The 15,786-nt window shown below is 41.8% G+C and overlaps 1 protein-coding gene across 1 annotated transcript in view; it reads right to left on the bottom strand.

Annotated features, from left to right (window-relative positions):
- Positions 1–813: 813 nt before the first annotated feature.
- Positions 814–15,786, bottom strand: part of LOC116716162 (prospero homeobox protein 1-like) — a 34,092-nt gene continuing 19,119 nt past the window's right edge. Inside the window, exons 6-7 of the mRNA XM_032557047.1 lie at positions 15,553–15,747; positions 814–2,607 (exon numbers count right to left, since the gene is read on the bottom strand). Of these exons, the coding sequence (XP_032412938.1) occupies positions 2,422–2,607; positions 15,553–15,747 (381 nt within the window). The 3' untranslated portion in view covers positions 814–2,421. The remainder of the gene's footprint in view (positions 2,608–15,552; positions 15,748–15,786) is intronic.

The raw sequence follows: 15,786 nt of genomic DNA on the forward strand, positions 1-15,786 counted from the left end.
ATGAGCCAATAGGAGGTTCTTGTTGATGGTGACCAGGCTTAGTTTGTCTGTTAAGATGGATGACAAAACTTCAGTTCCATATTGGCAGTAATCTGTCACAAGAAGATGATTGTGATTTTGGTCTAGAGTTGGTGATTTTTGTAAGAGACTGGAAGTTGTGGACACCAGCAACTAAAAAGTTAGCTGCACTTACCCTAAAGTAAACGTTTGTTTAATGCCGAAGCGCTATGCCAACATGGCAGTTAGCGGACGCTAACGCTAAAGTGCTAACGTCAGCCACGTTGATGAGAATGTGGCGAAGCTCTCAAAACAATTCCATGTATGCGCATTTTTGATTTCAGCTGCAATTTATTCAGCTGAACGAGTTTATTCAGAAAAATGAATTTAGGGGGAGCTAAGTGCGCTAAACGTTTTACAAGTCAACAAAAACGCTAAAATGCTAAACAAGCATCTTGCTCATTGACCTTTTGTCACAAGGACGAAAATCTTCAAGTCGGGCTGCCTAGGCAGCAGCGTCTTGTAATTTTTTAATTAAAAACACAAAAACAGTTTTATTAGTTTTTTTTAATTTTGCACCAGCTCAACTATAATGAAAGTAAACTGTTTTTTTTTGTGTGTGTAAAACAGATGCATAAACCATTCAATATCCAAAACATTTAAAGGGTTACTATTAAAAGAAAGGCATATATATTTGATATTTATTATTTATATTTTTAATATAAATACATATTAAAATTACACATACATATATTTTTTTTGCCTTTTATATCTATTTTTTAGAATTGTTAGCAACAAGAAGAGAATATGGGAAAATCCTTGGAAATTCTTACTTTATTAAGTCAAATTTATTAAATGAGGGCTTTTCAATCAGACTGGATGTCACCGCAAAAACAAAAAAAATAGAAAACAAATACTGAAGACTTTACATATTATGAAGATTTAAATTTTTCTGTACTTTATTTGAATAGGTTTGCATCAATAAAAACTTAGTTTATACCTGCAGCCTCAGCTTTTCTTTTTTTTTTTATTGGAACGTGTGAATTGTGAAGATGTTCTGGTTCTGTTCAAACGGAGAACTCTTAAAGTCGACTTCCAAGTTCAAATAGAAGACACAAATATCTGTAATATTAAAAAGTCTATCATAATGTTGTATTCTATTTAAAATGTCTGCTGCTGTGCGGCATAAATATTTCAAATTTGATTTTTAAAATAAGCTGAATTGATTGTAATAAAAACGTCAACGGTTCAGTCATGGATGCGAATGGAAAAATACATGTAGCATTGATATGCAAAGATTTCTTATTCATGCTCATCGGCATTATGTGTTTTTGATCATATTAGACAAAACAGTCAGCTGGCTTTCTCTTGTCTCGTTTATAAAGGTCATCCAATGGTTTACAAATCAGAACGTAATCAAACGCACAACTGAAGTTCAAGAAATAAATTATTTTAGTGATCTCTAAAAACAGACGCTCTAATGCAGGGGTGTCCGACTCCAGTCCTCAAGGGCCGCTGTCCTGCAACTTTTAGATGTGCCTCTGCTGCACCACCTGAATAAAAATAATTAGGTCATTAAGACTCTGGAGAACTTATCTAGACAAGGAGGAGGTAATTAAGCCATTTCATTCCAGTGTTTTGTACCTGTGGCACATTTAAAACTGCAGGACAGCGGCCTGGGAGGACTGGAGTTCGACACCTGTGCTCTAATGTAATGAGAAAGTATTCACACCCTTGGAACTCCACGTTTTGTCACGCTCAGTCATGAAAAAAACTTTTATTTTAATGAGATTTTATGTGATGGACTGACACAAAGTTTTGGGCAGGAGTATTACTATTGAGATTTATGTGTTTGCAGGTGAACTCTGATGCTCTAAGGGGCCAACATACACAGATGAGCAGCGTTCTGTGGTCAGGATGCTACTGTGCTTTCCTATGTGTGCACCACGGATGGGGACATATACAAAGGAGGAGAAAATACACAAACGACACTTTTTTTTTCTTCTTCAAAATCATCCTTGTAACTCAAAAACATCCACAATAAGAAGATTTTTATATATATATTTATATATTATCATCTTTGTTATTAGTTCGCTCCTGTCCATCATCCTTTTTTATCTTTTTCTTTTCTTTATGGATGAGGAGAAAGTTCAAACGAACCCTTTTCTTTAAGTGCAAGGAGGATCCTCAGTTGCTCACGTTTTTGCTTTTAATCTCTAAAAGTCCAGACATAAATATCTAAAGTTGAGCTTGAGCCCTTTTCCTGTCATTCAAGAGGAGCAACTCTTCATATAAAATCTTATAGAGGGCCGTGTTGTCTTCAGAACCTCCTGCGAATAGAACCGCCCTCTACGTTTAGTTCTGCAGTCTCCTGATGGTCCTGGCAGGTTTGTTCCTCGTGCCCGGCTTCCTCGCTCGTCCTAGTCAGTCATGGAGGAGTTCCTGGAGACAATTGGGGGACTTGAAGACCTCGGGAACATCACTGTCCAGTTTGCAGATCACTTTGTAGATGGCCTTCTTCCACGATGGGTCGGCGTCCTTCCCGGCTACAATGGCGTTGAAGAACTCCCGGAGCGTCACCTGGGCCACCTCCAGGAATCGATCGGGAACCTGGCAGAAAGCGTAGGAGTGTGTGTGAATACGCAGGCAATGTCACACCTGTTAGATGCAGATTGAAAAAGGTGCAAGAAGTACAGTATGTACACCGCTGCAGCCGTTTGTGGTTTACATCTTAAAATCACACCTCCACATTTTATCAGTGTCATGTCGACACAGATAACAATTCTTGAAAAAATTTGAGAAAGTTACATTTTAGATTTCGACAGTGACAAAATTGTAAATGCCAGTCAATAGCAGGTCTGGTGTCACTGAGCCCATATTTGCATATTTTAGACATGTTTAAAAAAAATACAAAAAACCAACAGGCAAGTTTTTCATGAGTTATTTGGAGCTTTGCTCCACAAAACCGATCCAAAGTTTTGTGGTTTCCACTGCAGAAACTTTGACAACGAGCTGCAACATTTACTTTTCTTTTGGATTGATGAAGAAATTCTCAATTGACTTAACTTCGATTGAACGTTTATCTCGAATACTAACCGCTTCCAAAAAGTCTACGTCAAAGCTAAAGATGATGTTTAATTAGATGGGGAATGTGTTTTCTTGTAAGTAACATCACTTGTCTCTGTGACTGTAATCAAGAAAACAGATTTTCATATGCAAAATTTTTTTTTTGACAGAAGGACCAACTGCGTCTCATTGAACTGCTTTCTGCTCCGCTACAATGTCATTAAAGTAAACCTGCGAGGCATGAGGTGAGGACTGTCCAACATCAAGTTGGGTTGTTTCCAAAACAAAAAAAGGAAAGCTTTTCTTGACAGACTTTTGTGTTATTATAAATCAATCATAACCAGCCGGGAGGACCTGTCCAAATCTTTGGATACGCAGGAATAACCAGAACCCACAGGGAACCAAAGTAGAGATCTGTTTTCCTGCAAAACACTTGAGCATAAAAGGAAATGTTGTGGTGCAAATGTCTTCTTTCATTTCTTGGTATTTTGTGAATAGATGGTTTCATACAAAGTGTATGAAGGTTATAGCAGCAGCCCTCAAGAGATGAGCGACTGACAGGCTGAAGAAAATCTGTCCGTCGGTGAAAATCGTCTCTCCTCCCATCGCTGCTCAGATGGGTCCACTGAAAGGCAACATGTGAATAAATAAACAAGCAAATTCATAGTAAAAGGAACAAGTTAAGAGTTAAAAACGTTGTGATTGTTTGCTTTTAGTCGGACTGCTGGGCCGTGACTGAAAACGGCCCGGCAGAAGAGGTGTGTGTGTTCACTACTATTCTTCTTCAGAACTTCCCTAAGACACACTTCTTTCTGCAGAGCCTGGGCCTGTCGTCGTGGCCGTTGCCAGAGTTTCTTCTGCACACACAGGCAGAAGAAACCACCACCATGAGCCGCAGCTAGCGGCCACGGGTAGGTGAACATCTGTCTGGGGTGTGTTGGCGTGTTTTAACAGTGTGTTTTACAGGAGGACAATAGCACACACACGTCTTTCTCTCCCAAGGGCAAGATCATCCAAAGGCACCAAACAACCTGACCATGATTTCCTTTTTCTTCTGCCGCTCTTTTTAAATTTTTTTTTTGCATACTAATGCACACACACACACACACACTGCTGACTCTACCAGACTAAATACAATGACCTATACACCCGACAAACTCCTACACACACATGTAGAGGACAGTGGAGTGTAACCCCGTCACGCGTGGCAGGACATGCCAAGGTTAGTCGCCACCAGAACGGATGAATCACTCCGCACGCACACACACACACCAGTTAAATGATTCCCTGGACTCTCATATACTCCCTCTACCCCAACCTACCCTTCCTCTCTTTTTAGCTGGCCCCCCCGAGACCACTGTTATTTCAATGAGGCTCTCTGTCATTGTCTCACTGCAGACGCTCCCGTACAAACACACAACACACACGCTCTGGACACAACTTTTAGATGATATCTACAGTGCTGGTTTGAGGTTTGCAAACGCTGTCTCCTTGAAGTGTTTTTTTTTTTTTTTTTTAGATTTGAGTTCACTGGAAGTGTTTGCAGTGATAACCTCATAATCTTTATAAGGTTGTCACTGAAAACACTCAGTTTTCAGCTGCTCTGGAGGTTTTGGATTATTATGCTAAACTTTTATAAAGTCATCCAAGTAATCCAAGAATAATTGAAAAGATACAATGCATTCAGTAGGGGTGCAATGATAAATCAGCCCCTTAATTTTGGCTGGTATGGATCTTTGCTACTGATCTTGTCTGACAATCAGTCACTGTCCTCTTCTGCTCTGCCGTCAGACAAGGCTGATTGGCAGACCCACCCACCAGGTCACGTCTGAATGTATGCGGCTAACAATAGTTGTCAATTTAGCAACTTTGTTGTTTATTTAGTGACTATTGAGACAAAACAAACAAAAAATGGTACCGGTCAAAGTCAGAATTTTCAACAATCGACAGAAAACTGGAATCAGTGCACCCATAATATTCCCACATTGTCCATTTCTAAAGAATTCTTGAAATATATTTCAAAGTACTCAAGACAGGAATTTAAAGTCCGATTAAGAACGGGAGGTATAAAACTGTATCCAAATGACGATGATGATGGTGTAACAAAACCAAACACCTCCTTTTACAAATCGTTGGCTGAAAGTGCTCATCCCAATAATCCTCTTTGCTGATGATGGTCTGATTTACATCACCTACTTCAAATTGGAGATAAGTCTGGTTTCTCAATTCAAAGTGAACATCTAAATTGCTTTTATGTGCACTAATGTCCAATTCTTAAGGCTTTTAACTTTTCATTGTCTCTGCATGACGGAAGGTCTATTTCAATTAATATTAAAAGAAATGATCAATTTTGAAACTTCAATATTTAAAGCTTTATTTATTTAAAAAAAAAATTGAAACTCAATTCAATTTTCAACAAATGTTATGTTGAGGCAAAAAAATCCAATTCATCCTAGTTGGCAAATGATTTCAGTTAAAGTTTTTTAGTTTTCTATGAAAGGAAAGCCATAGAAAACCATTTTTATGTGGGTAAAAAATGGGGCCCCATAGGAGGCTGTACAAAATGGCACCGTGCCAGTAACGCCAGTAACCTGATGCGGGTCATCTCACAGTAGAAACGGGATCTGTCTTAATCTGGTCTAACCAAAGCAACCAAAGCCCTTGGTTTGGCTGTATTCAGCTTTGATATGAGAAGCCTACTGAGAGTCCAGGTCCACTAAGTAGTCAACCAACCAAGGGAACAATCTTATGGGACCCATAAGTTTGGAGCTGTGGCGGCTCTTCCCTTTGTAGCCAATCAAAAACCATCATTTGGAGCTGAAAATGTCCAGAAAATGGTAAAAACGAAAACAAAGTTTGACCATTAAGCCTCCGCCGGTGCCACAAAAATACTCCTGTAATCGGTAAAAGGCGGCAGCTTACGGAAAAAGCCTCAAAGGGGAGATACTGTTAATGGTTGCCGTGAAACTGCCCACTGGGACAAATAAAAGTCAAAACCTGAGCTTGATCTTGAAGATGCCTTTGAGACAACCTTTCTCTCCTGCCACACCAACACGGCATTCAGCATCCTTCAGCGCTTCAGGCAAACCGCGTCTTTTGTTCACTTTCATTCCCTCACGGGCATTTTTCTAGATCTCCTTCGTTTTATTTCGACCCAACTGGATGTTCAGTAGACGAACAGCGGCGACCTTGCGCCACCGCCGTCGGTGTGTTTGGACCGCAGCTCGGTCTGGTCGACATTTTCCCGACCCAACAGGACGACGTGTTTCAAAGTGCTGAAGCAAGAAGACCAAAAGGACAACGCTGACTCGCACGGAGACGGAGGGAAACACAAGCTGGAGGGATGAGGTTAAGCAAGCAGGATATTGAGTGTCCAGGTTGGGTGTCAGCACACACACACACACACACCCACGCACACCCACACACACACCCCTCCACACAAAAGCACACACACTCTCATTTGGATTCCAGATGCCCAGATTTGTCCAACCGTTGTAAATCAGTCCAATAAAGAGATCTAAATTAGGCCATCATCAATACAGATGGGCCTGTTTTCCCTCTATGTGTGTTTGTGGGGGTGTGTGTTGGTGTGTGTGTGATTAACTCCTAGCCAGGATCTTGATATAATGTCCAGTTGCCAGGAGAGAGACAGAAGAAGGGAGGAATTGGGAAAGTAGGGAGGAAAAAGGAAGGTAAAGAGGAAGAAAGACACTTTGTTTCCAGTAAACATAATTCGCATGATTGCTCTGGTTTGCTGGGTAAATATTGGATGAGGGGAGGCTCAATTACTCTGTCTTCACACAAACACACACACCCACACACCCACACACACACACACACGCCGGCACACGGACAAGGAGGACAAGAGCCTTTAAATCGCTGCCCATCAAAGAAGCCCACTGAGACGTCTGTTTTGTGCTTTATGAGCCTTATGTTGGAAATTTTATCATCCAATCAGTTTTTTATTTTATTTTATTTTATTTATAAAAGCAATTTCAGAAATAACTGTTGTCCATCTGAATGGTAACAATGGCACTGGGGTGAAAAAGCGCCACCTGAAGAGTCACAAAGCAAACGGGGGAAAAAAAACAGAAACTGAACAATGTTGCACTTGGCAACAGTGACGTCTGCTTCACTGATTTGGGAGAGATTTATATATTTATTTATTTATTTCAGACAAAGCAGGTCACAAGCACAAAGGGCCACGGTTGGACTAAAAATATTTTAGGATAAAGAATAGTCCTTCATAAGTAGGTTACTTCATTATCAAAGCTCACGTTCAAAGAGTTGTGGAAATTGTTTGTCACAACAATCAGAGACTTGGTGCGTTTTCACAGCCGAGGTGTTCCGTCTGCTTGAGACAAACTCAGTGCGTTTCATTTCAGGAGATGTGAACAAAAGAATCAAGAATGGAGATTTTAAAAAAAAATGGCACTATAGTTTGGAGAAGACGTTCCTGTCACTTTTTTTTGTTTTTTTTGGTCTCCATCCTAGTATTCTTATTGTGCTCACATTTACGCAAACATCTACCTGAATTGTCTTAGTAAGGTTTGGTATTTGGACTCCTAGCTAACCAGGTTAGGGTTAAGCAATTAATCATAAACATTATGCTAACATGAAAGCGCTACACCAGCACAGTGAAGTAAAGTCAAAGTGCAACACCAACACGGTATCCAGCATTAGCTAAAGCTAAGTACACCAAACCAAAAAATGAGCTATTCTGCTATTAGCATTTTAGCTGAATTTTGGTATTTATTCTGCCGAATTTGCGTCAGAGGAATCAACAGCTTTGGATATTGATTCTGAAAAGTGTGGAATTCCGACATTAAACACTCATAGTAAAACTGCATGAGATAATCCTCCATCTTGATTCATGATCTCGTTCCGCTCATCCTCTCTCTCCTTCTTCATGACATTAAACAGGAAGCTCTGCATGTTTGGATCAGCTACAATTTCCTGATTTCTTGTCAGTTTCTAGCATCTTCTCACATGTTCATTGCTCTTTTTTATTTTTGATGATGCACCGTCAGCCTGTTCTTTCGTTCTCTTCCCTCATTCATTGGCTCTGTGGCCTTGAGGTCTGCTCTGCTGTTGGTCAGCTGAGTATTTCTCCATCGCGGAGACAATACTGGAACTCTTTCATGTGCTGCCCCTTTGTGGACTGTCAAACGCTGGATGTGTGTGTGGGGGGGGGGGTGTGTTTGGGACTAAAGCGAACGTGTCAATTTTGCGCCAACACTCAGGCATCTGTTTCCTTTTTCCTCTCCCTATCTCTCTTCTGCTCTCGCTGCTATCAGACCTGGCTTTAGTCACACTCAACCTGGCAGGAAAATACACAAAAACAAGCGGAGGAAACCAGGACACGCTTTCCGAGCTGGAATTTCTAGTGTCACACCAAGTAAATCCAAACCAGCATTTAGTTTTGTCATTTACTTTTGCCTGCATATGGTTGGAGACGTCCACTCCGATATGCTTCCCACTAAACCCCAAAGAATTTCTTTCATCAGTGTGTTCTGAATTAGTTTCTTTGTGGCCTTAGAAATAGTTTATACAAACCACTGTCAGACCACAACATACAGGAAAATGATAGAACATATGGAATATGACTGAAATATTATTCGGGTTTGGAGGAAATTGGAAAAACCCAAATATCTGTTCAAACTGTTGCATTTTTAATCCTTCCTTTCTTGTTTCTTTCTTTCCTTCCTTAATTCTTTTCCCAAATCCAGTCTACCTTTTTTACTTTTTTTTATTCGCTGACACTTCCTTCATTCCCTTTCCTCCTTAATTCCTTCGTTCCTTCCTTCCCTTGTTCCTTCCTTTTTTCTTTCCTTCTTTCCTTCACTGACTGGTTCTTTCCTTTATAGACTTTTCCTTCCTTTAAATCCTTCCTTCTTGCATCCTTTTTTTCTTCTCCATTCTACCTTCCTTCCTGTTCTTTCAGGAAGTCTAAAGGACATTTAAAGTCTGAAACCTTCAACACATTGCATTCTGAATGCTTGTAAAGTGAATAAAGGCCCGTACATCATGTGGAGCTGATGATGTACGGGCCAGAAGAGAGGCCACAGCTATCTGTTATTTCACACAGCAACTCATATGTGCAGCAGGCGGCCAGCAGCCGTCCCACAGTAAAGGAGAGAAAACCTGAGTGACAGTGATCAGCTGTTTAAATGGATTTGAAAACATTTTATCTGTAGGAAGAGAACGAGCGGCTCCTCCAGGACACGAGCAATACGTTTCCTTTCTCAGCTGACGTGTCGTCAGCCGGTCGCTGATCTCACTGTCACCAGGGCTGGCCCTCTACACTGTCTTTGTTCCGACTGCATGTGACAGAAGGAAGGGTCTGCGTCCTCAGATTGTGTCTCTGTCTGTCTGTCCCCCCTCGGCGACCTTGGTGCGTCTCCGTGTCTCTCCGCGGGACTCCATTGACGCGTGCCGCGCTTCCTTGGGTTTGCCCTCTTTGCTTCCTTCTGTGAGCGCTCCTGTGTGTCACCCGTGGAGGACAATGGGCCGGGTCATCTGACCGAGATGCTGCAGAAGTGCTAGCATCACATGATGGAGGCTGAAGGCCGGCTCTTTGTTAGCAGCCCTATTGTTGAAGCTAAGGAGACAGCTGGGGCAGGGAAAAGGGAATCACTGCGAGCGCAACACCAGCGCACACCCCCGCGTGACTCCAATCAGGCTTGGTGACAAAGATGATGCCGTCGCCTTCTCAGCTGGAATACACACACGCTGCAAGCAGATAGCTATGATTATAGTGACAGAAACTGACAGGTGGCATTGTCCGCAGCATGCCGCTCTGTGTCAAGCACAAGCTGAGAGGAAACACAGCACTCATTTAGCATTCTTCACTTTATTGACTGACAGCAGAGTCAAGGGGGTATTAATGGGAATTATAGGCCGGTGTTTATTGGAAAACAGGTCGGAATATATGGACATTTCTTCAAACACTTCAAAGTGTTTTAGTAACTAAATGTTTAAAAGGTCCTCTGACTTTAACTTTTACTAATCAAGTGTTGCTTTTTCTGTGCTTAGAAGTAAATGTTTGTGCATCCAAACTCACAATCAGCTCCAAAACGTAGCAAGTGACACCATTTTAATTACTTTTTTATGCAATTCAGATATGAAGCTGAAAGGTACGTAGACGTGTTAAGTTTCTATGTTATTGTTTCTAACAAATAGACAAATTACAAAGATCTAACTACACACCTTGGTAAATAGCAACATATCAGAATATTTAATTAACTACTAACAATTCTTTAATTGCCCAACTTCATAAAAAAACAAAACAATCTCTAACCAAATGACAACTACTTCAACCTAACAACTAACAAATAGTTCGTTGTCATTTGTTAATGTGACTTAATAACAAATAATTAGCTTTTGGTAAACCTGGCAGTATTTTTCAGCTAAAATGACATATTTAGAGATTTTATAAAATCCTTTTCATGGTTTGACATTTCAATCTTAAATATTCTGCACGAAGAAGACATGGCCAATAAAACCCGGTGTGTTAATCAGCAGCGAGTTTCCCCCTCCCCTGAAACAGCTCAGGTATAACATATTTTGATATAAACATATATATGTAATTTTAAATTTATTTATTTTCTCTCAGAAATTTGTGGTTTATATCTTTTTTTTCCCTCAGTTTCTGCTTTGTCGACTTGTTACTGGTTATCCCACTGTACGTCACCTATTTTGACCCACAGTTGTTTTTTTCTGGCAACAAAGTTTAAATCCTAAACGTGTTGCTTTGATTTTTAAAACTGGAGCCGCCTCCTTTCACACAATTCATTTCGAAGAGTGGAAACGTGACGTTCAAAATGGATCAACGAAAGCATAAACTTTCGTTTATGGGGGATACGTGGGGATCAGAAAATGAAGACGAAGGGTGCAGACTGAAGCGAAGCAGGACAAATCTTTATGGGCTTTGAGGTTCACCTTCTTTTAAAGGGCTGATCCGTTGCTTCAAGTGTGCACACAGTTTTACAGCCATGCCTTCTGGGTAGGTTATGACTGAAAGGACAGCAGACGCAGAGGGGAAAAAAAAAAGGACAAACTTAAGAGCATGGAACAGACTAAACAGTGTGGTCCCACTGTTTAATCGTTGAGCGTATCCGTTCATTTGACACAAAAACTCCCACTTTCAGACTCGATTCCTCTGGGTGGAGTTTTAGCCTGCTTTTCAGGGAGCTTCCATGAACAGGAAGTGGGAAGAAGATAAGTGACTGGACGAATAAGAAGCAACAAAAGGATTACAAAGACTCTAAATCGGTGGAGAAAGACATGAGAAGTTCAGCCTTTCATGAAGAGCAAAGCTTATGAAAGCAGATAGCTCTGAAATGTGAGTGTGTGACCACTCTGTGGCCTCCAGGTGTGTGTGGGTGTGTGTGTGCGTGTGTGTGTGTGTGCAACTCAAAGTCAAAGGGCAGATTTTGGTTGCAACCACACCCGGCCTTCGAGGGAGAGGATATCTGCACTTTCACATGAACACAACCGGCGTTGTGTATCCGACGTATGCGGGGGTGTGTTTGTGTGTGTGCGAGGCGCAGCTGTGCCGTCATTTGGTGCTGACAGAGCCAGCGAGGATCCTTGAACTGGAAAGATGAGAACGTCCTCTAGAAGGCTTCATAAAAACGCCTCATTGTCCCTGCTGACCCGGCACACATAGCGGAATACCGTGGCCTGGATTGGTGCGCCCCGTGTTTACGGCATATGGGAATCTGGCGTTCCTAACCCCTCCGGGTCGAAGGTGCACCACTAGGCAATCTGCTAGGAAACACCAAACAGAGAATCAAAAGAGGAAACATTTCTTTTCCTCTTGGCACAACGAGATACCAACTCCTTTCCCTGATTGTCCTGGCAAGATGAGACAATTCCCACTTTTCCTCATTAATTTAGTGGGAAGAGCGGCAATTAGCAGAGAATGGCGAAGAGGAGGAGCAGCAAGGAAAGAGAGATGGAAAGACAGAGGTAAATAAAAAAGAAGAGTAGAAAGAATGCGGCTGAAGAGGTGGTAATTAATGATGCTGCTATAATTACTCGGGCCTGTTTACGCCAACTTTGGAAAGCACACAGACTCTCTCTGAATTAAGAATTCAAAACGCCGTCCAAGTGAGTCCGCTGAAGTGTTCTTCCTCTGAAACCAGAATGCGTCATGACAGACTCGGTTTTCAAATCAGTTTTCGCAAACTATCAATTCCAAAGGGAAGAGTTTTATCTGACTAACGTGGACAAATGCTAAGAAATCATCTGAATTGAAGACGGAAATGTTCCAAAGTGCATTTCTGATCAGTGTTAACCCCTCAACTGGCGGCATCCCGTCCATGGGACGAATGCAGAATACTCTTCCTTTTTCGCGGCCAGTTAAGGGTTAAACATCAAATGCCAAAACTAAGAGCACCCGGAATCTGCAAATGGGAACATATGCCGCCTTGCCAAAGAAATCAATTCCAAAATATGTTTTAATAGTTTTATGTGATGGATTAATTATTGTTCAATGGAAGAGAAGTTCAAAATTAAGAAATTCAAAATTTGTCTTGGTGACAAACGATGTGAACATCCTCTTTCAGGTCTTACCTTCGATTCTCAGTCAGACTTTGACTGGGCCATTTTAACACATCCCAGATCTTTTTTATATATAAAAAAAAGCTTCTTAGAATTCACTGATATTGGTGTCTGGCTCTCAATGGAGCAGGCGATGGAGTTTCACCGACAGTCGACATTCAGACCAGTTATGGTAATAAGATGCAGAGAATAAGACTGTGCAGCTGAAAATGAGCTTCCTTCACAGGGCGACCGAACTCAACCGATGGGATCGGATGAGGAATCTGGAGTTTAAAGTTGCTGAAGTAAAGCCTCTAAAACTATCCTAAACGGCCTATTTAATGTTAGCATTGTAAAGGCTAACATCCATGGTATTTCTTAGCTTCACTTTTGATGGTACATCCAATCAGTGCTAAAAGAAATCAATGGTGCTCCAGGATTGGCTGGTTTTCAAGTAGTGTTGCTTCTAGGTATTTCAGCTTCCCAAACTACATTTTCTTGCCAATGCTCTAAGAAAAAAAAAATCTGTGAATAGACAAGCTTTCAGTGACTTGGAGTTTGCAATTAGATGAATCGAGAAAAACCGAACCGTGGATAACCATGGAGTCTACCGTACATCCGAAAAAGCAGAAGAAAGGATGCTTTACGGTTTATATTTCACTTTATTACGTATTAGAATCAGTGGTGACTCAAAAATGTGACTTGAAGAAAACTCTTGGAGAATAGTCAATTTAAGATTCTTGATGAGAGAAGGAAAAACAAAACAAAACAAAATTGAACCAAAGGAGGGAATTGTGCTTAGAGGGCACGTTCAGCTGGAAGATGGAGAAAAGAAGGGGGAGAGGGAGTCATGATGGGGGACAAACCAAGGTGGAAGTTAGATGATGCTAAATTTGGCAAAAGGAGAAGACTTATGTGTGTGTGTGTACATCGGGAGACTTGCTGAATCGGCTGTGGTTCCAGTTTCACGCCTCTGAGTTTGACAGAGAGGGAGAGAGAGAGAGAGAGAGAGAAATGGAGAGAGGCAAGGAGAGGGGAAGACGGTCCCTAGCCAGTAATGTTCCCTAAAGGTGAACGGATGGGAGGAAGACGGGAGGTGAAGGCGACAAAGTCGAGGAAGGCAAAGTAAATGTACCTTCAGTTTATGGGACGCGCACAACCTTTTCCTGATGTCCTTCTCAGCATCCACTGATTACAATTACATGTTGCAGCTCTGAAAATTAGGCTGTTAGCTGCAAGTATTTGTATTGATTTTTCCACCTTTCAGTCAGTCTTTAGTTAGCATTTATTATGAGTCAAACCTGAGGTCCTGTCTGCAGAGGATTCACCACACAGACGAGTTTTTGAAGCTTTCTTAAAGGAATCTCCAAGCAGGACTTTTTAACCACAAAGTATGATCTCTGTTTGAACTTATTCCCTTTAAGCCTTAAAAATAACCTTCGTGCTGACCAGTCAAAACAAACAAAGAAAGCAATTTGCATGTGTGTGTCTGTTTCCTGGTCATGCCTTTCGATACACACCTGTGAAATGCTACCTGACTCTTAGCATGCAAAGCGTTTCCTATTTGTCTTCCCATACACAGGATGCTCCGATGTGTGTGTGTGTCTAATTTGTCTGCATATCTTCCTCTTTGTTGCATTTAAGCTTCAACACCCATCTTGCTGAGCAAAAAAGACAAGTGTATGTGTCAGCGGGAAGGCGTGCGCTAATGGACGTCTAAATGCTGCTGATGTTACGTTGCGTAGTTTAAAGGCCCTCAGGTCCCCTTACACCAATATTGGCTGGGAAGAAGTGAGGGGGGGATGTGACTTCTGCAAATCGCTTTGACAAGGACACCCGCGCCGAGAGCGCCGTTCTCTTTTGCCTCATTGAACACACACACACCCCCACGCACACACATGCATTATTACAACATCCACACCTCAGCAGAATTGCGAGGGGAACAGTTGACTTGGTGGAGGGCAGTTTTGAGCAAGATGTGCTTAAATACATTTAAAGAAACTACTTGAGATACTGGGAGACATGTTGGAAAACACATTTCCAACATTCCTCAACTATAAATGGACATGGATGTCATTAATTACAGGTCTTTTATGGTTCACTGGACCATACTTCTCCAGGATGGGTCAATTGTACCACAAACTTCATTGCATATTTCATCTTTCTTAGTTGAGTCCATTTAAATTGGTTAGCTTCTTGTCAAGGATGTGGCTTTTAAGCACAGCCCTACAATTTGTGGAGGGGTCAGGACAAGCGGAGGCTAATCCAGATGTATTCCAACAGTAGTTTATGATCATAGAGAACCCATTTGAGTTGAAGTAGAAATCTGTCGCCCTTATGTGAACGGGGTAAAGGTGAGGATTTCAGATCTAAGAATACAATACCAGGTGTTGAGCTAATATTAGACCAAAGCCTTTGGACCTTCCCTAAAAGCTGGGTCTGTCTTAGGAAACCAACCAGTTTATTGGAACTCAAACATCCTCCAAGAAGAGCGTTCAAAACTCCAGCCAGAATTATGCTGGAAGTCATGGTAACGGGAATGACGATGGTGGGAGTTTGTCCTGTAATGGCGTCGGTCATTGTGTCCTTGGGGAAGAAACTCAGCTGCCTTGCCCTTGTGCCCTGGCCTGGACAGGACCAGGGGCCGGGTCCTGTCCCGGCACCAGCAGGCCTCCTGTCCTGTCCTGCTGGTGCCGGTGCATGGCAGCCTTCTGACAGACCATCAGTGTGTGTGTGAATGGGTAAATGACTGAAGCACTTTGGAATCCTCTAGTCTAGATAAAATGAGATACAAGTACGGGCCATTTACTATTTACCACGTGGTTGAGGTGCAACTTACTAAACTCCTGCTAACTAGAACTATCCATAGAGGAAAAGACTGTTAGGCCGTTTCTTTCCATCAGTTCTCCTGACCAAACCAAAGCGCATGACATCCAGTCTTACCTCAAAGTCGTTGGCCTTGTTGTAGTGCATGTTGAGGGCCCTGAAGAGTTCTGCATCCCGGCTCACCGTCAGGTCTTCGACTGCGGTTACGCCCTCATTGATGGCCTGACGGGCAAACTTCTCCATCTGGATGTAGTAGAACTCTCTAAAGTTGCTAAACCACTTGATCAGCTGGGAGGTGATGCACCGATTGAACTGGGAGATAAAAAAGAAAAATGTGTACGGTTTAAATCA

This window comes from Xiphophorus hellerii, chromosome 24, assembly GCF_003331165.1.
Source record: "Xiphophorus hellerii strain 12219 chromosome 24, Xiphophorus_hellerii-4.1, whole genome shotgun sequence".
NCBI lineage: Eukaryota > Metazoa > Chordata > Actinopteri > Cyprinodontiformes > Poeciliidae > Xiphophorus > Xiphophorus hellerii.